At 52.7% G+C, this 21854-nt stretch overlaps 7 protein-coding genes across 7 annotated transcripts; 5 read left to right on the forward strand and 2 right to left on the reverse strand.

Annotated features, from left to right (window-relative positions):
* Positions 1 to 1581: 1581 nt before the first annotated feature.
* Positions 1582 to 4044, forward strand: A1O5_10571 (Ca2+:H+ antiporter; the record flags this gene model as incomplete). Its single annotated transcript, XM_007751147.1, has 2 exons — positions 1582 to 2391; positions 2455 to 4044. 2 exons carry the CDS (start codon positions 1582 to 1584, stop codon positions 4042 to 4044), a joined length of 2400 nt encoding a protein of 799 aa, XP_007749337.1.
* A 1300-nt stretch (positions 4045 to 5344) lies between these two features.
* Positions 5345 to 7328, forward strand: A1O5_10572 (uncharacterized protein; the record flags this gene model as incomplete). The annotated part of the gene is made up of 5 exons (XM_007751148.1): positions 5345 to 5484; positions 5573 to 5791; positions 5861 to 5973; positions 6036 to 6628; positions 6687 to 7328. The coding sequence occupies 5 exons, from the start codon at positions 5345 to 5347 to the stop codon at positions 7326 to 7328; spliced, it is 1707 nt and encodes a 568-aa protein (XP_007749338.1).
* A 1333-nt stretch (positions 7329 to 8661) lies between these two features.
* Positions 8662 to 8946, forward strand: A1O5_10573 (uncharacterized protein; the record flags this gene model as incomplete). The annotated part of the gene is made up of 1 exon (XM_007751149.1): positions 8662 to 8946. One exon carries the CDS (start codon positions 8662 to 8664, stop codon positions 8944 to 8946), a length of 285 nt encoding a protein of 94 aa, XP_007749339.1.
* Positions 8947 to 10263: 1317 nt separating this feature from the next.
* On the forward strand, positions 10264 to 12423 carry A1O5_10574 (serine/threonine protein kinase; the record flags this gene model as incomplete). Its single annotated transcript, XM_007751150.1, has 1 exon — positions 10264 to 12423. The coding sequence occupies one exon, from the start codon at positions 10264 to 10266 to the stop codon at positions 12421 to 12423; it is 2160 nt and encodes a 719-aa protein (XP_007749340.1).
* Positions 12424 to 13125: 702 nt separating this feature from the next.
* A1O5_10575 (uncharacterized protein) lies at positions 13126 to 14312 on the reverse strand (the record flags this gene model as incomplete). The annotated part of the gene is made up of 3 exons (XM_007751151.1): positions 13126 to 13540; positions 13661 to 13943; positions 13994 to 14312. 3 exons carry the CDS (start codon positions 14310 to 14312, stop codon positions 13126 to 13128), a joined length of 1017 nt encoding a protein of 338 aa, XP_007749341.1.
* A 1893-nt stretch (positions 14313 to 16205) lies between these two features.
* A1O5_10576 (uncharacterized protein) lies at positions 16206 to 17158 on the reverse strand (the record flags this gene model as incomplete). Its single annotated transcript, XM_007751152.1, has 2 exons — positions 16206 to 17001; positions 17049 to 17158. 2 exons carry the CDS (start codon positions 17156 to 17158, stop codon positions 16206 to 16208), a joined length of 906 nt encoding a protein of 301 aa, XP_007749342.1.
* Positions 17159 to 18931: 1773 nt separating this feature from the next.
* Positions 18932 to 20546, forward strand: A1O5_10577 (uncharacterized protein; the record flags this gene model as incomplete). The annotated part of the gene is made up of 3 exons (XM_007751153.1): positions 18932 to 19155; positions 19211 to 19360; positions 19418 to 20546. The coding sequence occupies 3 exons, from the start codon at positions 18932 to 18934 to the stop codon at positions 20544 to 20546; spliced, it is 1503 nt and encodes a 500-aa protein (XP_007749343.1).
* Positions 20547 to 21854: the final 1308 nt, after the last annotated feature.

Here is a 21854-nt window from a genome sequence, read left to right on the forward strand (position 1 = left end):
CCATGAAGCACGATCAGTGCGGCACTGAACTCTTACCATAGCAGTCGCAGCAGTGCACCCTCGGCCTTTGTTCGTGAGAAGCCTCCGTACTTATCCGGTACTTGGCATGCAGTGCGGCGTATGCCCTGTGCATTGAAAAGCTTTGGCAACTCCAGGGTTAAGCTGCCTGCTTTAGATGAAGGAAAAATCATGTAGGCTAGTTGGGAATGCGAGGATACTCAACGCAAGCGATGCCATACTCAGCTGGTACAGTGTCTCATGCGGTGTGAGCAGAAAGGATTCTGCGTTCTCGACCGCTGAGAACAACGGCTGTTGAACCCAGATTGATCTCTCGGCTAGGGTAGGCAAGTCACCGCAGTCCACCAGACAGCGACGCCCAGGTGGGACAACCTAGATCTTTTTACACCTCTGGTTCGTTGAACCGAGCTTTGGAATTCGATCTACAGTTTTGATATATCAGGGCCTACTATCGATAACGATATGCGTCAGGTGGCCACTGAGTAGAAGACAGTCTCGAGGTTGCGCTGCCACTAGAAACGGAAATGCAAATGGTTGAGAGCCATGGTGAAGCAAGAGAGGCACCAGACAGCAACACGTACCCAGTACTCCCAAGAAAATGACTATCAACTCAGATTCGCCATTGACCTTGCGATCGAACGATTTTGCTTGCCTTTGCCCAAGCGCCACTCAGCCCATCCCTATATACCTAGCTAGTTACAATAATGGGCGCTGGAGTACAGTACCGCTTGGGCTGTTGATGAGCAGCCCAGAAAGGATTAGCGGACGCGGATAAGATAATCCGATCCGATTCCGCACCTCCATCGTACCCAGCTCGCCAGCTCGCCAGTAGGCTGCGATCATTCACAGCGGAACAATCATCAATTGACTCGCCTTCATAGCATCACATGTACCTCGTATACCACAAACAACTTCTATTCTGGCAAACAAGCAAAAATTATAAACCCTCTCTGGCATCCCATGCCAGGGAAAAACTTGCAAGCTTCACGTTGAACCCACCACGGCTCCCCCGTCCACCAGCTGCCCCTCCCACCAATTCAACGCCTAAAGACTCGGCATACCTCATTTCCACGACTTGAACACGCAGGCGACACGCCTCCTCCCCGAGAAGCGCGAGCAGCGAACAAGAAAAGGCGAGGTGCGGGCACCCAAGTCGTCTAGCTGTCAAGCGACCAACCGCAACAGCGAGGCAGAGGAACACACCTCCACCACCCATACAGCCACTCCCCTGGCCACGTCTTAACTGGACGATTGATTCCTTGGAATTGTTCCCAGGGCCACCAGGCTTCCCACCACCCTTATCCACGCCTAGAACCAGCGAGCCAGCCCCGTCACCGCGTTGGCAACTGATCCGCGACCTTCCTGCCCTCTCCCACGCTTATCCCACGAACTTACCACGCCTGCGCACTGCTGCCTTTTAGGCTCAGGTCTCCTCCCCGCCTCCTTGCGCTTTCCTCTCATAATATTACCTTCCACCATCATCCCCCCTTTCGGTGCCCCTGCTTTGACAGCAAGTCTGTTACACCTCGTTCATTATTTTCTTGCACGCCCACTCATACGCCGATGGTCGACTCCGCCGACGAGCCTCCGCTGTCAAGTCGTCTAATCTCATGGGCTAAGACCAAGACTCCCTCAGCGCCAACGTCCCCGACTCCCCATCGAAATCTCCCCGACCTTTCGGACCAATCTACTTCCGCGCGACACGATCTAGACACCCGCCGACAAGATGCTGGGAGCGGCCCCTCTGCAGCTGGTCCTGCAACAAATCCAGACCAACCCATCGATGGAAGAACGGATAAAGAGCAACAAAATCCACCGATTGTGGACGAGAAAGGAGATGGAACGCAATCTTCCCCCATAGGCAATCCTCCCCCCAAGGACAAAGCGCCCTTGGTCAATCGTTTCTTCCGCGATGTCAAGCGCATCCTCTTCTCCAGCTGGGTCAATTGGCTCCTTGTTTTTGTCCCGGTTGGCATCATATTGGGGATTATTGTCGACTGGATGGGCAGCCGGATTGTAAGCCCCAGCGCTGTATTTGCCATCAATGCAGTCGCCATTATTCCTCTGGCTTCCCTTCTCTCCTATGCAACCGAGAGCGTTGCCATCAAACTGGGCGATACCATTGGTGCTCTTCTGAATGTCACCTTTGGGAATGCCGTCGAGTTGATTATCTTCATCATTGCTCTCGCAGCAAAAGAAGTGCGCGTGGTCCAAGCCGCCGCCCTCGGTTCGATCCTGTCGAACCTGCTTTTGATCCTGGGCATGTGTTTCGTGGCCGGCGGTCTTCGATTTCGAGAACAACTGTACAACTCAACTGTGTCTCAAATGAGCGCATGTCTGCTGTGTTTGAGCGTCATCAGTCTCCTTTTGCCAGTAAGTTTTGGGAAGGAAAACGAACCCCCCTAACCTCGGGCTTTCCGACTAACCTGTCCACAGACAGCATTCCATGCCTCATTCTCGAGCGCTGTGAAGGCGGATCACGTGGTATTGAAAGTCTCACGAGGTACCAGCGTCGTGCTTTTGCTGGTCTACATCCTCTACCTGCTCTTCTCGCTGAAATCCCACGCTTTCATGTACCAGAGTACTCCCCAGCATCTGATTGATGAAGAGTCACACCCTGGAGTCCTCGCCGACATCCTGAACTCGTCCAGCTCTTCAAGCGACTCATCCAGTTCGAGTGACGGCGACACGGATTCAAGTTCCAACTCAAACACAACAACCAAACGCATCAGGCGTGCACTCCGCCGCAAGCGGCGCAAGTCAACTTCAAGCACGAAAGAAAACGCCTCGGTTACGACATTCACCAGAAGTTCATCGATGCTCACCGGCCATGGTGGCTCGATGATCCAGGCAATGTCTCCGACTTCGGCAGAGCTAGAGCCCGTGTTTAGCGGTGACGAGGCTGACATCGACGGAGAAGGAAGGACGGCTCGTCATCGGTCACGTACACATACTGTCCACTCTCGCGACTTTGAAAGCGGAGTGCAGACCGACCAAGCTTCAGAGAAATCTAGGAGACGCCACCGAAAGTCGAAGAAATCCAAACGCTCCAAGAAGGACAAAGATAAAGGGAAGAGCAAAGAGTCGGAGAAGGAAAAAGGGCGTGTCATTGAGACGGTGACCCACGAGAGCTCTCTGTCAACTGCGGACACGGTACAACCTCAGGTTGGGTTTGCTTCGGATATCCAGGAGATCCCTAACGATGGTACCGTGAAGCGAACATTTAACATTCGCAACATCTCTGAAGCCGTCAAGCCGGCATTCACGTCAGCCAATTTCCCTCACCATCAAGCCACCGGCAGACCTCTTGCAATCCCCATTCGCCCCATTTCGCAGCCGCGATCAACCACTCGGCCTGTGCGTCGAACTGCTTCAATGCCGGACATCCTCCATCCTACCGTTTCTAGTAACCGATTGCTACCCTCGATATCTGCACCAGTGCAACATGATGCACCGTCGTCAGAAGGTCCTACCGAGGTGCAAAGCGATGATGTTGTTGAGCCTCAGACGCATCTGTCCCGCACCTCTGCTGTTGTCCTTCTTCTAGCCACCACAGGACTGGTCGCATTATGTGCCGAGTTCTTGGTTGGAAGCATTGATTATTTGATTGCCAATAGCGGTGTCAGTCAAGCATTTATCGGTTTGATTATTCTTCCCATCGTTGGCAACGCAGCTGAACACGTGACGGCGGTGACGGTTGCGGCCAAGAACAAGATGGATCTGGCCATCAATATTGCCTTGGGCAGCAGCATCCAAATCGCACTCTTTGTCACTCCTCTGATGGTCATTCTGGGGTGGATCATCAAGACCGACATGAGTTTGTATTTCAGCCTTTTTGAAACCGTCAGCCTGTTTGCCAGCGCCTTCATTGTCAGCTTTCTGATGATCGATGGACGAAGCAATTACTTGGAGGGCGCGTTGCTCATTGCAGCCTACGTCATCATTGCCGTTGCGGCCTTCTTCTATCCGACCTGTGATCTGAGCTCCGCTAGCGGTCCGCTTGATGGCACGAATCCGGTTTGCTAAGACGCACACATGGACGACGGTTGTTTTTGAGGAGGATTGAGAGACCGAACTGGGTATCGGGGGTTTGCATTTCGAATTACATTCGTTTCATTTGTTCCTCGAGAATGGAAGGACAAGTTCCCTTCGGGCGGGTGACCACTGGACATATCGACCGGGGGGGTTTGGTTGCTGTTAAAGAAACATTCGTTGATTGGGAAAATGGGAAATGATCTGTCTGCCGGCGTGCTTGCAGGAGCTCTACCGGAGCTGCTTGGACATGGCTTGTCATACCAGCATGAACACCACTTTGTGGTCATATTTGATTAACTCATACAGACTATGAGTGGCATGGCTCAGGGAGCACGAGCCGAACCCGCGTCCTTTGCCTTTGATCATAGCTCATCATCGATGTCGATTTTCAACTCTCCCACGGGTCTCTGTCGTTCCTGCCTGTGCGATGTCGAGTGCACTCTAGGCCTGACGGGTGCCTTACATAGTTATAGGTCAGATCGTAGGCCTTAGGCCACTAGTGCATGTAAGATGGAGTGAGCCTCGTTCTAAAGCAGGCCAGACCAAATGGTGATCCATGAACCACGACCCTTGAACATCTTCGGTTTGCCCATACCATTTAGGTGCCTTTCTCCCCGGGAAAACGGACCACATGAGCCAACAGCTTCGGATCTGTTTACTGTTTTGGCCAGCTTCTCCGTTGGAACGAAGGTTTCCGTGCAGCCACAACGTGGGATAGCTGGGATGGCGATCCACCAACCCACAGCTATTCGTCCTTCTGGCACGGTTGGCCTCGTTGCTAGTGTCTTGATCTTCACCGTTGGGGGCTGCTCGAGCAGGCCGAGAAATGCTTATCATGACATCGTCTTTGCTCTTATCTGCATCTTCCTCTGTGAGTGGTAGTTTCTGGTTCCTTCATCCATTCAGCTTCAAGAGCGGTACGAACAGCCTGCAGCTACCCTAGACTGGCTTCTCCTTGTCATGGGCACTGGCACTGGCACTTATCGACTCGTGTCGCGCGAAACTCCGAGACTCAGTCTCTCTCCTCGTTCGTGGAGGATGGCACCATGCGTTTTCCAGTTTACTTCCTCGCGCGAGACGGTAATTTGGAGGCGAAAGCGCTGGTTTGCGACCCTGGTTGAGCGTCACTAGCACAAGCTTCCCCGCCATGCGAAATAGATGCACAGGGGTATTAAAGTCTTCCATGTCCCCGATGTTTGACTTCGCACATTTATGAGATCCCTCTCAATCTCCTGGAGAGTGGACTTTCATGTACCAAACGGCTTCTGCTTTTGACATCGACTCTCTCGCCATGGCTGCTGCACATCCTGACATCAAAGGCGATAGCCGCGATGTTATAGAGATCAACCCCCCTTCTGAGCGACGCGGCTCCCTCGTCGTCGATACCAACCTCGCTAGCGAAGAAGACGCTGCTGTTCTAGCAAAGATGGGGTTCGTCATATCCTCCCGGTCGCTTTCTCTTTGGCCACTTTCAGCTATAGTTCAGCAAGTGATAGAGATTGACTGTTTACTTAATTAGATATAAGCAAGAACTTCGCCGGAACTTCAGCATGCTCGAGGTCTTTGGGATTGCCTTTGCTATCATGGGCTTGCTTCCTTCTATTGCGAGTACGCTCTCGTATTCGATCCCGGCGGGGCCAGTTGGGTTGGTTTGGGGCTGGTTCCTGGCTTCGGGATGGATTTTCATCGTTGGCCTTGCTATGAGCGATCTGGCGAGCTCGATGCCGACGAGTGGCGGGTAGGTGGTTTATTGATGCTGCTCGGTTGCTTCGAGGTACGCTCTGCCCTTGAACTGACACGGCTCTAGGCTTTATTACTGGACCCATTACTATGCCTCACCGAAATGGCGGAATCCCTTGAGCTTCCTTGTCGGATACAGCAACACGCTCGGGCTGGTGGGAGGTCTTTGTTCAATTGATTGTGCGCATGCCTTTATCCTCTATTCCCGCCTCGGTGCCGCCCGATGACTAACTTGATGATAGACGGATTCTCCTTGATGTTTCTCTCCGTCATTGTTATAGCTCGTGATGGCAACTGGACGCCAAGTAACGGCACCATCTACGGAGTCTTCCTCGCCACTGTGGCCTGCCATGCTGCCATCGCTTCAACCATGGCCCGCATCATGGGCAAAATGCAGACGGTGTTTGTCGTGATGAATTTTGTCTTGATATTCGCCACTATCATTGCTCTGCCGATTGGAGCCAACAAACGAAACAGCGCCTCGTACATTTTTACGCATGTTGAGAACTTGACAAATTGGCCTTCGGGCTGGACTTTTATGCTCTCCTGGCTCAGTCCCATCTGGACCATCGGTGGATTTGACTCGGCAGTCCATATCAGCGAAGAAGCCACCAATGCTACGAAAGCAGCCCCGCTAGGAATCCTTTTTTCCATCGGCTCGTGCTGGCTGTTTGGGTGGATCTGTTGTATTGTTATCGCGGCGTGCATGTCGCAAGATCCGGAAAGCATTCTGGGCTCGCCTTTCGGACAGCCGATGGCCCAGATCTACTACGACGCCCTTGGCAAGAATGGAGCTTTGGGTTTCATGGCCCTGCTGATGATTGTTCAATTCCTGGTGAGCATCTGCACCATTCCCATGTTGGTGAGATCGTTGTTGTGGCTAACCTGCTAAGATGGGCGTCTCGATCCTGGTCGCCGCCTCTCGTCAAGCATGGGCCTTTTCTCGTGACGGAGCTTTACCTTTCTCCAGCTTCTTCCGACACATTTCCAAAGCGTTTGGCTATATTCCCGTCCGCACAACGCTTGGTTGCGCTACACTAGCAGCTATTCTCGGCCTGCTTTGTCTGATCGCCCCCGCCGCCGCCGCAGCTCTGTTTTCCCTCGCTGTTGCGGGCAACAATCTCGCATGGGGCACTCCGATCTTCTGTCGCGTTGTCTGGGGACAAAAGAAATTCAGCCCAGGACCCATATACACGGGCAAAGCTTCGATTCCTCTCGCCTGGGCGGCCGTCATTTTCCTGGTCTTTGGTATTCTGCTGTGCATGTTCCCTGTTGGCGGACCGAGCCCGGCTGCCGACACCATGAATTATACTTGCGTGATCAACTCGGCCGTGTGGGGAGGCGCGTTGCTGTACTACTACGTCGACGCGCGCAAGTGGTTCCGCGGACCACAAATCACGATCGATCTCAGCCAGCTTACCGAGGAGCAGGCTGAGGCGTTGAGGGAGGAAGGACTCAATGAAGAAGGGACAGGTGGACATGGTGTGATCGATGGCAAGAGCACAAGCGTTTCAGTTGATCTGAAGGACAGTTGAGAGAGCAGAATATGCCGTTGACGCTTCTCTCAATGTCTGTGGTTGGCCGCGTCAGCTAGCTTTCTAGACGATTGTCAGGCATGCATCAATGCTGCTCAATATCATTTCCTCGACTAATACACATGTTGGACTACCTCAAATCCAGCTAGGCTGAAAGGTCCCAGCACTGCGGTATGCTGTCACCGATTTGAACCTTGTCTGTAACTCCAGATATGCTGCTCTTCTCTTTCCATCGATCAATCAATCAATCAACTTATCAGGGAGCAGATTGCTGCGTGAGAGAGAAGCAGAGAAGGATGTTCTTCGCACGATATACCACAGAGGTCCGGTGTCTCCATGCACTCGTCCCCCAGATCCTCTGGAACGAACCCAGAGGCCGACCAAAGTCTTCTGGAGCTCGATTTCCATGTACTTCGAGGTCTCACTACTAGTACTATGAATGCACCGAAAAAATGGTCACACCTTGACGCAGCCTAAACCCATCCATGAAATTTGCTTCAGACGTCGCTTGCTGGGAGCGCGGTCATCGTCGCTGCGATCGGTGCCAGAAATATGGCCGGGAGGATGCACGCAGCGACGGCTCCTTTTAAATAGCCGTCCTCTTCCAAAACCCCTTTTGGAGAAATGCAGCCAAAGAGCAAGTCGATCTTGATTTTGAAACAAGCACAAGTTCGCCCTTTCATCGACCAGCAAGATGAGGCTGATGGTGCCGAACGCTCAGTAACGATCGAACCTCAGCCGCCGAAAATAGCGTCTGAACCGAGCTTTCCATGTCGTCTTGAGCAGATGTGGAGGCTCGAGCCTCCTGGATTCTGGACGTGGCGAAGAAAGGAGCCCGACATACTCTCAGGCACTGTGCGAAGTCGCCTCCGATGCGCCTGTGTTACAGCATCTGGAGAGATTACCCGGAATCAATCGAGTTGGTGATTCACATCCTTGAGGAGGGGCTCCTTCATGTCTCGCAACTGACTGCTGCCGGTGCCACTCCATCTCCAAATAAAGCTCCCAGAACGGGCTTGAAGTCATTGATACTTTCTCTACATGAAACTCCGTGGTAGAAGTGATCTCTCGGCCACCACAGGAGGCAACCCCGCAGCAGACATCGATTCTGAGGCGCAGCTCTGAACGAACTCTCGAAATGATCAAAGTCGAGACTCATTTTATCTCACCTGCTTGCGGAAAGTTGCACGGATACCTTCACTTGAGCAATCAAGCCGCGCGAGGTCAATACAAACAGTTCTGGACTATTTCGGTATGTTGCGACGGATTTCCAGACCGATGCCTTGCATGTCACTTCGGACTTTGAGTCTACGCAAAATTGCCGCAATTCAATATGTTTGCGTTGCTCTTAGACAGCGAGTATGTGCAGATTCGTCCAGAGGGAGGATCCGCCAAGGACAAAGAGCAGTACCAGCCATGCCACGACGATTTTGCCATGTATCTTAAAATTTGCCTTTGGGATTCGCAGACACTACAGCACTCGAGGATCCTGACTCTGGTACCAAGAAAGCTGAAAGGCCAACTTGTCGTCCCCAATGGCTTACTCTCGAACAAAGGATGGGGCATGCAGCCAGTTGATTACATCGATGGCCGGCTTATTGAGCTCATAGGCTCCTGAGCTTGATCTTATGTGCGATCTTTGGTGTTTTATGGACGAAGTTCCATAAAAATGATCCCAAGCCGGCACCGCTCTTACACAGTGTCTCATGGTGTTGGTCTCATTCCTGACCACCGTGCTTGGTGTCGTGGGTTTGATTGAGCAGAGGCACTAGACTATGCTTTCCAAGCACCGCTTTTGGACCGTTTGCTTTCTGGCGAGGACAAGAAGAAGTCGTGCGCAAGAACCGAACACTTCAACGAGGCAACGAAGAAAAAGAGGCCAAGATACTCTCGGTGTGGTCTGTCGGGATTTGGTGGCGCCACAGTCACGAGGCCAAAAGAGAATCGCGGCGTCAGAGAGAAGAATAGTATGCCCTCAGGCGCTTGAAGGCTGTCCACGAAGACCGCAGTAAGAAGTGAAATGATGCAGTTCCAATCGTTGATTTTCCCAGGGCGATTCTAACTCAGTATGTCAGACATTAAGCCTCGGACCGCGTAATATTCTTGCGACAACTCTCTGATACCGATTGGTGTATAAGATACCCTATCCGTCTTTAATCTTCTTTTGACGCACGGGAAGCAACGAAGGGGGTGGTGTTGATGTGAAGGTGCAAACGCGCCGCAGCCTTGGTGGTCCTAGGAGAATGTGTGCAGCTCTGCAAACCAGCAACAGTTGGACACACGACACCAGCACCACTGAGATCCGAACAAATCAGCGGCAGACACATACCTACGAAAAATGCGTTCCAGTCAGTATTTTCCGCCGATCGAGCAAATATTCGTTTAACAGGCCCAGATAGGGTCAACCTCTCGGTGGGTCACGTGAATGCTCTACCGCACCCCCTTTTTCATTGAGCCTCGCCATTGAGAGAACTGCTATTCATGGCCAGAACATTGAATTTACAGTGACAATGACTTCACAACAAGGGAGTTCAGTTCCACACATTGACATCACAATAGGAGGGAGATGTGATTCATTGTATTGATCCGAACAGGCCACACAGTCTCTTTATTCAATTGATGCTGTCTATCTCAAAATTAGAACAACAAGCTATTGTTCCTTCTACCCTTAATATACCAGACACTTCCAGTTGAAAAACTTGTTCGCAAGTATCATATATACACTCTTGTCTTTTCTCTCCAAGCAGCCAGTCTCTTCCTCCCTGGTTTTCATTTGAAGAAAGTGTCTTTCCGGCCGACGGTCGATCTAAAGCTCAAGCAACCCCGATTCTTCTCTCTGCCACTGCTCATCAAGTGGTTCTAGATCTCCCAGGTCTCTTGCTCACTTTATTGCGCTGCAAGTTCTCGAAGTCCGCCAATCTCACCACTGGAAAAAATGGCTCCCGAGAAGTACGCAGTCTTCTTCCCCGAACAAGACGGTTATCTCTTCTGTGGTTCGCTCGGCGCAGGCGCCGAGGGAGTTACCTCCATCGTTCGCTCCATTGTCAACAACCAGGATTATGTGAGGAAGAAGACAAAGGCCACCTCTGCAACGTCAAGCCATAAAGCCGGCCTATATTGTGCCGAAGTCAGCCTCTATCGCCCACATCCTCGAATCCCGACCCTCGTGCATTCTCAAGATTTCCAGGTGCTCCCTCAAGGCCACCCACGTGCAGAGGAGTTCAGGGCGACTTCAATGCTCTTCTCGTACTGCAACGGCGGGACACTCGAGCGGTTCATCAGAGTCCTCGAGCGCGAGCGCATCCTGGCTCCCGAAGTGCTTGTCTGGCACCTTCTTGACAATTTGTTGGAAGCAATCGAACACCTCCATTGCAACGCCTCCATCTCCCATGGAGACCTGAAAGAGAGCAACATCTACCTGCATTTCCCGACCCCGGAGAGCAGGCTCCCGGACTTTTACATCGGAGACCTTGGCTTAGCCAGACCGATCGATCAGAGCGTCTGGGAAGTGCCTGGAAATCCGCCCGCACGGAAACTGAGAGATGTTAAAGTTGTCAAGGAGGAAGACGAACAGGCCCAGCGAGAGTACCAGACCAGGAGGCAAATGGACGTTGCTCAAGAACAACCACCACCGCCATCGCGCACGCAGCAGATTGAAGCAATGATCAACGACCTCAGGGGCATCCACACCTGCCTGTCGAAAGTCCTGGAAGGCCGTGGCCAGCCTGATCAAAACAAAACATTCGCACCATTCAGAGACTGGAACTGCGTGCTCAACATCATGAATACCAACCCGGAGGATTACAATGCCTTTGTGGGCTTCCGTCAAGCTGTCAGGGTCCTTGCTCAGCACGCTCGAGACACAACGGGCGGCTCCCTGCCGGAATTCCAGTGGACTCGACTGCACCGGTACAGAGACGACCTAGCGCCAGGGATGCTGACTCCTAGCTACTCCTGGAAGAGGTACAACCACCATCTGGCCAACCATCCCTGGTTGAAAAGCCGCCTTCCCACGGAGTGGCAGCACAAGCCACTACCAGAAATACAACTCTACAAGTCCCGTTACGAGTTGTTGAGCTTGTGCGCCAAGGTCCCAGGTCCATGGAAGATCGCGCGAGTCGATCCAACCACGCTGAGGGTCCTGGCGGTCGAAGAGCTCAGCTTCAGCCTGCATGTCCCCTCGATCAAGGATAATTGCCCGCTGACGCCTAGCGGTCGTGCATTCAATCACGACGACCACCCCATGGTCAATCAACTAGTTACTACAGAGGTCGACCGCCTTGGTATGGCCAACATTGTCTCGGCTGCCATGGGAAGTGGCCACGCATACAACCAAGTCCGGTTCTGGGACGTTGACCCAGAGTGGAACGGAGAGAGACTTTCGACGCAGGGTCAGCTGACGCTGCGAGCAACGTATCTGCCGCCGCCGGAGCCGCCATTGCCAGCTCCAGAGATGCCGCCTCCAGCTCCGCAGGCAGGCCCGTCAGCACCGCAAAGAACGTCGCCGACATCCTCTAGAGAGGCATTGGCCACAGAAGAGGCCTCCACAGCGGCCCAATCCCCGCCAGAGACACAACAGGCCGCCACGGCTTTGTACCCGGATTCTCCAGCGGCGCAGCAGACGTCTCCTTCCCCTCCGCCTCCACTTCCACCTCAGTCACAAACTCCTCTTGCCGCTGAAGATGACTCCTCAGCTCCGCAACAGGGCTCTCCAGTTGCGCAACAGAATTCTCCAACCCCTCGCCCCCAGACCCCTCTCGTTGCAGAACCGGCTGCCGCGGAGGCTGCAGCAGCCCCAGAGGCCGACGCTCAAGAAGAAGAGCAAGCCAACAGAGTCGTCAAGAAGACGAAGAAGGGTGGGAGGAAGGGGCAAAAGGGCAGAGCGAGAGGCGCTGCTGGTGGTGGTGGTGGTGGTGGTGGTGCGAGAAACCCTCCAGCACGAAATCATCCTGCCACGAGACCAACGCGTGCAGCACAGACGGCCCCGCCAAGCAGAGTCACAACTCGAAGCATGGCGCGCAAAGCGGCGGAGGAAAAGATCATCTGGACCAGAAGCAGGACCAGGGCCGCGGCAGCAGCAGCACAGAGGCGGTGAGGTGGAAAAGCCGTCACAGAAGAGCAGAACTGGAGCAGCCAGTGGAAGTTCAGAGTAGCCAATGGCCCCTGAGGATAAAGGGAACAAGAAAAAGGCAAAAAAAGGAATGGAAAGAGGATCAAACACGTGATCGGATCAGAACCAGTACGGAATTTGCAAGCACTACTTACAAGATGGAAACGAGATGCTGGCGAGATGTGCTCAAAAAGGATGAGATGGATTTAACTTGAGAGATAGAGAGGCAGAGATCGAGAAGAAAACAGACATGTTTTTTTTTCCCCCTGGTAAGATTTGAACTTCGCAAAACATAAACTGACTTCTATGCCACGAGACCTAAGTACATCGCTCCCATCCCTCCCTCCGTCGCCCCTTTTTCGCCGATACATCTACTCGTACACAAAACAAAATGGGACGGACAACAAACCCAAGCTCGTCGTATCCCTCCCCCCTCCCCCCATTTTTCGCCTTCGCCTTCCGATTTCTTTTTTGGGGACAGAAACACTAGAGGACTGGGAGATCATCAGCACCTCTCTTTCTGCTAGGTTGTCGTGGACTCGAGAGGGGAGAACAGTTACAGCATCGCACAGGACAACACGGTACGCGACCCGACACTGCTGCCGAATTCTTCGTGCCTCCTGCCAGGTCGTCAGATCGGACCAACCTGGCTACGTACCAGCCGAGCAACCGACCACCAGCTCACGCTCAGGCCCAAGCCCCGCCGCTTTGAACACGGGGCTTCTTCACGACGGCGGCGGGCACGTCGCTCTTGTCCTCGACGCGCACCTCGTACTCGTGCTTGACGCGGATCTCGTTCTCGTTGACAACAATCAAATTGTTCTCCGAGCCCTGCCTGCTTGGCCCACGCGCCGTCTCGCTGCTGCCCTCGTCCGCCTCTTGCATGTGCACGAACCCCTTGCTGTCGCGCCGGATGTGGGACCTCGTGTTTGAGCGGTTGCTCAATTCCATCGCTTGAGTCCCCGACTTTGACCGGCCGCCGACACCTCCGCTCTGGCTGAGCCCGTAGTCCTTGTCCGTGCCGCGTTGGTCGATGAAGGTGCGGATGAAGAGCCGCAGGATTGGCGCCGTCGTGGCGATCGGGATGGAGTAGTTCTCGATCCTGGACAACGCGCACAGTCAGCTATCATTGTCACACGGCGGTGCGACTGCAGACATTATGGTGCCTGTGTGAGTGTATATGTGTGTGTGAGAGTGAGAGAGAGTCTGTGTGTGTGCTCACTTGACCCAGAGGATAAATGGAACAATGTTCCAGGTAAAATCCAGCCTGCTTCCCAGCGCTGAGAGAAGGTATGTCTTGACTATCGACGCGACGCCCGACAACATCAACGGGCCGCAAATCAGCAACGTTTGCCACAGCCGTTGAGTCCGGATCCGTGGATCGAGTCTCTTGAATCTGGTGACAAAGGAATTTTCCCGGCTCTTTTGAGCCCCCCGGAACATGAACTGCCAGAGCTCAAAACCGGCCAGATAGGTTAAGGTGAAGTCGATGATACAATTGAAAGCTGCTCTGCCGTCAGATTCAGTCCTCAACATGAGGACAACATCCACTTACCTCCCTGAACGTATCCCACAGTTGCTTGCACCGTCGGTGCCTGACAGACAACTGAGCCGTCTTCCGGCAGGGGATCCCACATGTAATGGAAGTAAGCTGCTCTATTGACAAGGCGATAGGGATTGGGCCCGCATTGGAGGAATATTTGTAAGATTGTGAAGAGGTTTGCGACAATCTGGACCACGAGGCAGACAATAACGATGACGCGCAGACTTCTTCGATTCTGGGCAAAGCATGTGTATAGGAAGAGGATCACGCCGGTTCGCGACCACATCGAAGCAGAGACTGCCAGGGGTTGAGAGATGAAATCCCATTTCATTGCGTGGTTCTTTTGAATCGGCGTCAGGTAGAAGAAATGCCTCCCTAATCCCCATTCCCAACTGTGTGGTGGTACCGTGTCAGAGCCTAGGAAGCAGGGAGGGAAAATCAACGTGGATCATCTGTGAACTTGCCTCTTCCATATCAATGCCATATGACCAATATCAAAGGCGTAACCGAGGGCGAAGAAGAAGTCCTCCAGACCCCATACTCGCTGTGGCCTCGACACATTTGGTAGGAGCCATGAAATCCAAGCTTTCACACCGAAACGAAATAATAGGACGAAGAATACAAAGCCAGTCAGTACCCAGCATCCTATAAAGATGTTCGTCCCTTTCGAGGGTGGTCAGTTTTTGTTCCGATGATTCTCGGGTGCGCAAATTTCAAATACCTCTGTTGACATCAGGACCGTCAGGTCGTGGCACGTCCATGTTGCTGCTCACACCGAAAGAAGCCGTTCGTTGAGCAAGAATCGTAGGGTTGCGGGAGAGAGGCTTGTATTATCCCATAGGGTACCCAGTACTCGGTACGTACCTACTCAGTCGATTCGAACCTCATACGGAGCCCTGTCCTGTCCCTTGCAGACGCAGTCCGACCAGCACGAGGACGGGATTAGTCCCGAGGGCCATGTTTCTCGCAGACTGGAAACGAACCCTCGGCACAGCTCCAACGAACCCCCCTATTACTTAGTCCGGCATCGATTTTGCTCCTGCAGACCTGGAGCAGTCCCTTAGCGGCTTGTCATGGGATCCTAGGGGAGAAAACATGATCCTCAAACATGCGAGGCTACTGCGCCTAGACCTTGATCAATTCATACGCTGCGTGGATCTTGCAACAAGGGCCTGCTGGGGGCTCTCATCTCCGGGGGAAAGCGAATATCTGATTGTTTTGCCAGCCCCCTTTGCCCACAACATTAGCGTTCTTGAGAGCCCAATCCATCAATGAATGGGAATCCCGAGACTCGAGAAATTCCCTAACCATGTGTTTTTGTGACTTGGCCTTGCGTTCAATGTCCCTTGCCGAGCAAGATCTGAAAGGGGCGAGAGATAACAGATCAATAGTATCTGTGTTGCGAAATCAGCGTGTTTGCTCCGTTGAGGAGAGTTTTCTTACCGCTCTTTTGCGCCCAGAAATACAAGGAGGCCCATGCAACAGAGGCCTATCGAAGTTCTTTCCTCTATGGAGGACACCAAGAAAAGATTGCTCTGCGCTAAGTTTGCAATTGCTGGCTCTGCTACTTGTCAGTGGTCGGTGTCGCCCAACCCGGTCGTTGTCGCTCCCTTTGACACCAAACTCGCTAATCACGACGAGGAGCTTTTCGTGTTGGAAGTCTCTGCCCTAGCAAGGATCCTTCCGGCCCGTCTCATCCGTTGTTCGTCGATCGCACCACCGCCGCGATGCACGGACGACTTACTACTGGAACGCCACTAGACTAAGCCTCTCAAGCTAGTCCCTTAGTTGAAGCAAGCAAGGCCAGGCTCATTTGACACGTTTCTGACCCTCTTATAGTTCGGTCAGCCCACGAGGCCTAGCTAGGGGAAGATTTCGACATGTTGCTGATCATCGGAAGCGAAATAGAGGTACTTAGTGAGCGAAGGTGCATTGGACCCCTGATGCTTCTTGCGGGAGACATCTCAGCCGTGGCGATCATGTCTAGAAGGGAAAGGGCAGAGAATCTTGGCCAAAAAAGGTTCACAAGCTCTCAACCTTAAGAGCAGGATGCTCATAGGTACCTCGTACCGAGTACTGTCAAACTCTATCACTTGGAACCCCGAAATCATGGATTAGTGTCTCGAAAAGAGCGCCACGCCAGCCACTGACCAGGGGGGCTCCTGGAAAGAGAAGTGTATGCTCCTTTCAGAATCAGGCACAAACAAACTATCACCCTGAAAATCTAGGCCGCCACATCGGATGTCCCCTCGGATGTTCCGGCCTTTCTCATCTCAACAAGCCCCTCCCCGGCGACAGGATATGCCTCGAAAGTGACTTCCAAGCCCGCCAAAGCCGCCATCTGCTTCCATTCGCGACTACTCCTGACTCTCCCAGCGTACAGTTGAATCATGGTCGCGTGCATCTTCCCATATGTGGCATTTTTTGCGAACTCATGAATCAGCATCCTGGAGTACGGCGCCATCGCATCTGAAATCTTCTTCATCAGTCGCAAGGCTTCGAGGTCTGACAAATTGTGGTAGATGTGTGTCAGGCTATACACAAGAGCACCTTTGACCGACTCCGGTGATTCGTCCTTGAAATCCCAGTTTTGGATCGTCAGCTTGTCCGCATTCTTTTGGTCCGGATGATACTCCTGCAAGACGAGATGCTCTTTCTTCAAGTGAGGGTACGCTTCCTTTACTTCTAGAAGCATCTCACCCCGTCCGCCTCCAATGTCGACGATGGCTATGCTGTTGGCTTCGCTCTTCAAGACCGACTCCAGATCATATCCGAAGGACTTCACCCGCTCTGGCATCGTGCCGAAGCGGCCAAATTTTCCTTCCATGAAGGACGAGAAGCTCGGCATGCGTCCTTGCATGTGCATTATGGAATAAGTGTGCTCGTTGACAAATCTCTGCTCGTCAATCATTTTATATCCATATTGGGTGGGTGTTTTGTTTTCTTGGAATGGATATTCGAATTTTGTGTCTCTGAGCTGTCTCATCAAGAAAGCTGCTGACCAGAGAGGCTCTGTCGTGCTTGAAAACCTCAGTACTGGATGTGTTTTCCCGGCTGGAACACTTACAAATGCAGCATGCCGTCGAGAGACGATGGCACTGCCACCATGTGAGCAGTCATGGGATTGATCCGGTATGTGGTATCGTCAACCAGGTCAACCAGGCCCAGACCAGCCATCGCGAACATGGTATCCTCTGCAGACGTCAGATAACACTCTGGTATTCAGCATTGCTCAGACCTGTTAGCCGCAAGCCTGGGATCGTGGTCAGCAAGCTCTTGTGGTGGCGACAGAGGGCCCTACATAGCGGTGAGGACCGTTTGGCTTCATCACTCCTCTCAGCGTCGGACGCTCTGGTCAGCTCTTCGGCCGTTGCAACAGGTCCAATCTGATTGAGCAGGGGGAAGAAGTTGAAATGGATAGCCACCGGGATAAACCCAAGGGCCGCGACCTATCACGGGCGTTATTCTGGTTCCTGCGGTTATGCTAGATTTCGATGCTCTTACTGCAGTTACAGTAGAGGCCAGAACTGCCCCTGGATCGCTCATTTTCCTCCTCGGATTCGACAGAGCGTGCACAGACAGGCAGTCGAGCATCAATTAAATCAACCACGATCGGAAAGGAACTTTCCCAATGAAATCATGGAAAGGCCGAGGTCGCTGGCAGACCCGAGAGCGCCGTTCTTCCGAAAGAAGTTAATGCAATGTTTCGCTGGAGACCTATGGAATTGCATTTCTTGAGGTCACTACGGGCCGAAACTTGTCTTTACTTGTACAAGTACAAATACCGAAGCTTTGAGGGTTACCTAGGTACTGGGTACCATATCTATCTTGAAATTCCCCACTCGGGGAGAGATGTACATGATCCGCCACCACGGTCGGAAGTTCCCGGGGATCCACCGCTTATTGCGACGGGCGGCGGCTGGCAGGAATCCTGCTCGTAGCTTGTGTGGACGGTGGACTGATCTTCTTCGCTTAACCCTCTGTCTCTGGAGCTCCCCCGGTCTTTGTAACTGACCAGGCACAGCAACAGCAACGCGGTGTCTATTGATGTAGGAACTGTTAAGTCTGCTATTTCTGTAAATACTTGCTTTCACCGGGGCTGCTTCTTCAGTGGGTGTCTTCTCTGCCTTACAACAACCAATCTCCCGGAAAAACCTTCCTTGACACTTGTTTCGAGTGGTAACCAAGGAGCATCTTCATTGGGCTTTGTACACCCTTGCAAGGCCCCTTGGTCAGACGCATACCATACTCAAAGCGCCTAACTAGCAGATTTTCACCGGAAGTATCCACGCTGTTCGGGGTGCACGGTCTATGGTGCCCTAGGTATGTAAGTGTTTATGCTTTATCTCGCGTTGCAGGACCCAACCGTCGAGCCCGTCTATCCAGGTATTCCCCTGTCTTATCAGCCTCCTCATGCATCTTGGCGCATTCTACTTCTCCTAGGGCTGCATTCATATGCGCGAGCTCAAGCCTAGGCCGTGCCGGTGACCGGATCTGCAACACCTTGCCTCGAAAGGACCCCCGTCCCCGGGACCGCCTCGAAGCGGCTCATGCACCTATTGAATCTTGGCTGCCAGGTGTTCAACACAGGGTCGGGGCAGACTGCTCTGTTCTGTTGCCTCCTAAGCGGAACAGGCATATCTCCTCTACGCGAGGCGGGGGAGATGAGGCCAATGTCGGTTGCTCTACTCGGTAGTAGAAAGAGATCGAGTACTTTCAAGTCCCTACCTGCCCTCGACTCCTGCTAGTCGTGGAGCGCTAGCTAACCACGTTGTAAGACGAGCTTGTGGCTCACTATTTTTCCAGAACAATCTTGGGAGTTTTCGTCTTCTGAACAATCTTCTCTCCATTGTGCCTTGTTCATTCCAGTACACCGCCGCTCTCTTCATTTTTTTTCTATACCATTTCAGCCGGGCCAAATTTTATTCTCCTCTACAGTTTCCAGCAATCATGAGTGCACCGTCCTCATCATCGGGTGCTGGTGAGAAGACATCTGTAAACGAGAAGAATATCAACACGGAAAGCACAGTGGTCGCTCTCAGCAATGAAACCGATCAACCCAGCGTCCTCGACGGGCAGGATTCAGATGACGGCCGAAGCCCGAAAAACTGGAATCCGTCGAAGAAGCGACTTTTGTTCCTCGCCTTGATGTCCAGTTCAATCCTTGCTGATGGGTATGTTTGTCGTCCCTGCCCTTCTGGAAATTGTTGAAGCTGACACTGTTGAAAGAGGCATGACCTGGGGTGCAACTCTGGTAGCTCCTCAGGCCTTCGAATGGCACACCTCTATCACGCACTCGGCCACTTCTCTCAACTACGGCATCCTGCTTCAGGGCTTTGGCGGTATATTTGCTGTGCCCTTTATTGACGCATACGGCCGGTCAGTTGTCTGAAATTCGAGACATTTGAGCTCCGCAATTGCTGACTTTCATCCCAGCCTCCCAGTCTGGCTCTATCCTCAGATCGTCACCCTCTTTGTCGTACTAGGCTGTGTTTATGCTCAGTCATGGTCTGTTTTCACGGCTTTACGCGCCCTTCAAGGTCTCTTCGGAACAGTCCCTCAAGTGATTGGCTTGCCGATAATCCACGACATGTATGAACCGCACGAATGGCCACGATATATCAACATCTGGGGAACAACTTTCCTAGTTGGCCCTTTCCTCTTCCCTGCTCTAGCGGGATACATCCTCGAAGGCACCGGCTCCTGGCGTGACTGCTTCAAAGTCCTGACAGGCCTCTACGGATTCTCTACGCTGATGATCCTGGCTTTCGGCTACGAGACATACTATAACAGATCAACGGGCGTCCAGCAAACGAACCGGATCAAGGGGTTTTTGGGTATTGGGAACACCAACCTACCAAAGGCACAGACGCTCTCGGAGTCGACTGTTGACATCATCAAGCTCACTTTCACTCTCCCCATCCTCCTTGTCGGCCTCTCCACCATGATCAACTTCACATGGCCCATCGGAATCACCACAACTATTGACGCCTTTGTGCGAGCGCCGCCTTACCTCTTTGACAATGTTGAGGATGCCTCCATCCGCTTTGCTGGTGTCATCGGCGCCCTTTTGGGCTTCTGCTTTGGATACTTCTTCAATGAATGGATCTACAATGGTTCCGGTGGAAAGCGAAAGGCCCACTGGCGAAGCGAATACAGACTGCATGGCGTGTGGTTCCCCATTGGAAGCATGGTGTGTGGCTTACTGACGTATGGTCTCACCCTCAACTACGGGAAAAGCTGGGTTGGACTTGCGTTTGGGTGGGTCATGGTGAATATCGGTTTGGTGGGCACTATGGTTGCCATCACTGCCTTTGCTCTCGAGAAATATCCCACACACGCTGCAGTTGTGTCCGCAATCATCAACATGTGGCGAACATGCGGCGGATTTGCCGTCGGCTATTTCCAGCCAAGCTGGATTGCGAAGGATGGTTTGACTGCGGTGTTCGCGACCCAGGCTGCTGTTGTGCTAGTCACCGCCATCCTGCTCATTGGTGCAACTATCTGGCTCGGAAGGCGCGCTGCAAACAGAAAGAGTGCGGCAGATGTCACAGGTGAAGCTTGAGCGCCGCTTGAATAATTTGGCCTTCGTGATTGATTCAGAACACTGGAAAATAGTTAGATTGGCGGAGTTTTTATATGATTTGTATACAGACGGCGATTTCTGATACCATAGAAGATTTAAATACTGGCGGGACTTGGGCTTAATCCAGCAATATAATGCTCCGTTGGTGTGTCCGTGGGTGTGATCCTCTTGTGGCAGATACCTCTGAGGCCCTTGCCGATACTCGATCCTATGACACCCACATCCTCATGAGTATATAGACATATACCAAGGCAGTCTTCAAGACACCCTGCAGGAGGTACGGGCACTCAATGATTCCTTTTTCGCCATAGATGCCGTCGTTCGCTGTGACGCTCAAGTACTCGACACGGTCAGTCAGGTGAGACATCGCAACACCACTCATTATTTTTCCCTGGCACTGTGACGGAGCACTTCTAGGTTCTGCATGCACGTGCAACAACGCACAGGGGCCTGTCTGGCAGGTCGGTAATCGAGAATGCCTTTCTAGTCGGCGCTAGCAAAACAACACCGCCACCAACACCACCCACAGAAAAGTAGCAGCTAGGGCAACGAGCACCTAGCACGGCAGCAGCATTGAGGAGTGGAACAGGACACAGAGGATGCTCAGGAATAGGTAGACGGTATCGAAAAACTATAGAATACTCTGTTCGAACTGTAAATAATGGCACACGGCCGGCACTGTGAACTGTCAAGCACGCCGGCAACGATGGCCTAGCATGCATGCCCTGGCTGCAACTGTCTATTGTGCTCGCTGTCGTCGTTGTTGAATGCTCAGCTAGTCCTTCTTGTCGTCCACCCTGCCAGCTACAGCCTGTCCTTTTTTGTGCTGACATGTGACCTGCCAAATCGCCTCCCCCACGCCAGCCCAGTACCGCCACCTTGCCTTGTGACAGCTCAGGCACTTAGTCTTGAGAGCGCGAAGCTTAGATGTGCACGACTATGAGCGGGCAGAAGCGCCGTCTTTAGGTCTCTAAAAGGGTCGAAGCAGGATGAGGCACCAGTATACGACGAATGCATGTTGCTGTCGGAGCTCGAAAGGCATCCCCTCGAGCAAAATATTGAAATGACACAAATGACACGTATGACACACATGCCTTGAAATACGTCATCTCCAAGCGGCTCGGAACCCGGAGCGAGCTAACCAATCAGAACTAATCCCGAAGCGGCTCTGCTTCGGTCGTGTCGGAATGCTTCCTATTCGATGTATTTTCTCCGCGACACCTTCGACCTCAGTTTCCTCGCGGGGTAGGACAGCGAGCATTGTTTGGACCTGCATGTCTCGTCTCT

This window comes from Cladophialophora psammophila (genome assembly GCF_000585535.1).
Source record: "Cladophialophora psammophila CBS 110553 chromosome Unknown aczJe-supercont1.20, whole genome shotgun sequence".
Classification (NCBI taxonomy): domain Eukaryota; kingdom Fungi; phylum Ascomycota; class Eurotiomycetes; order Chaetothyriales; family Herpotrichiellaceae; genus Cladophialophora; species Cladophialophora psammophila.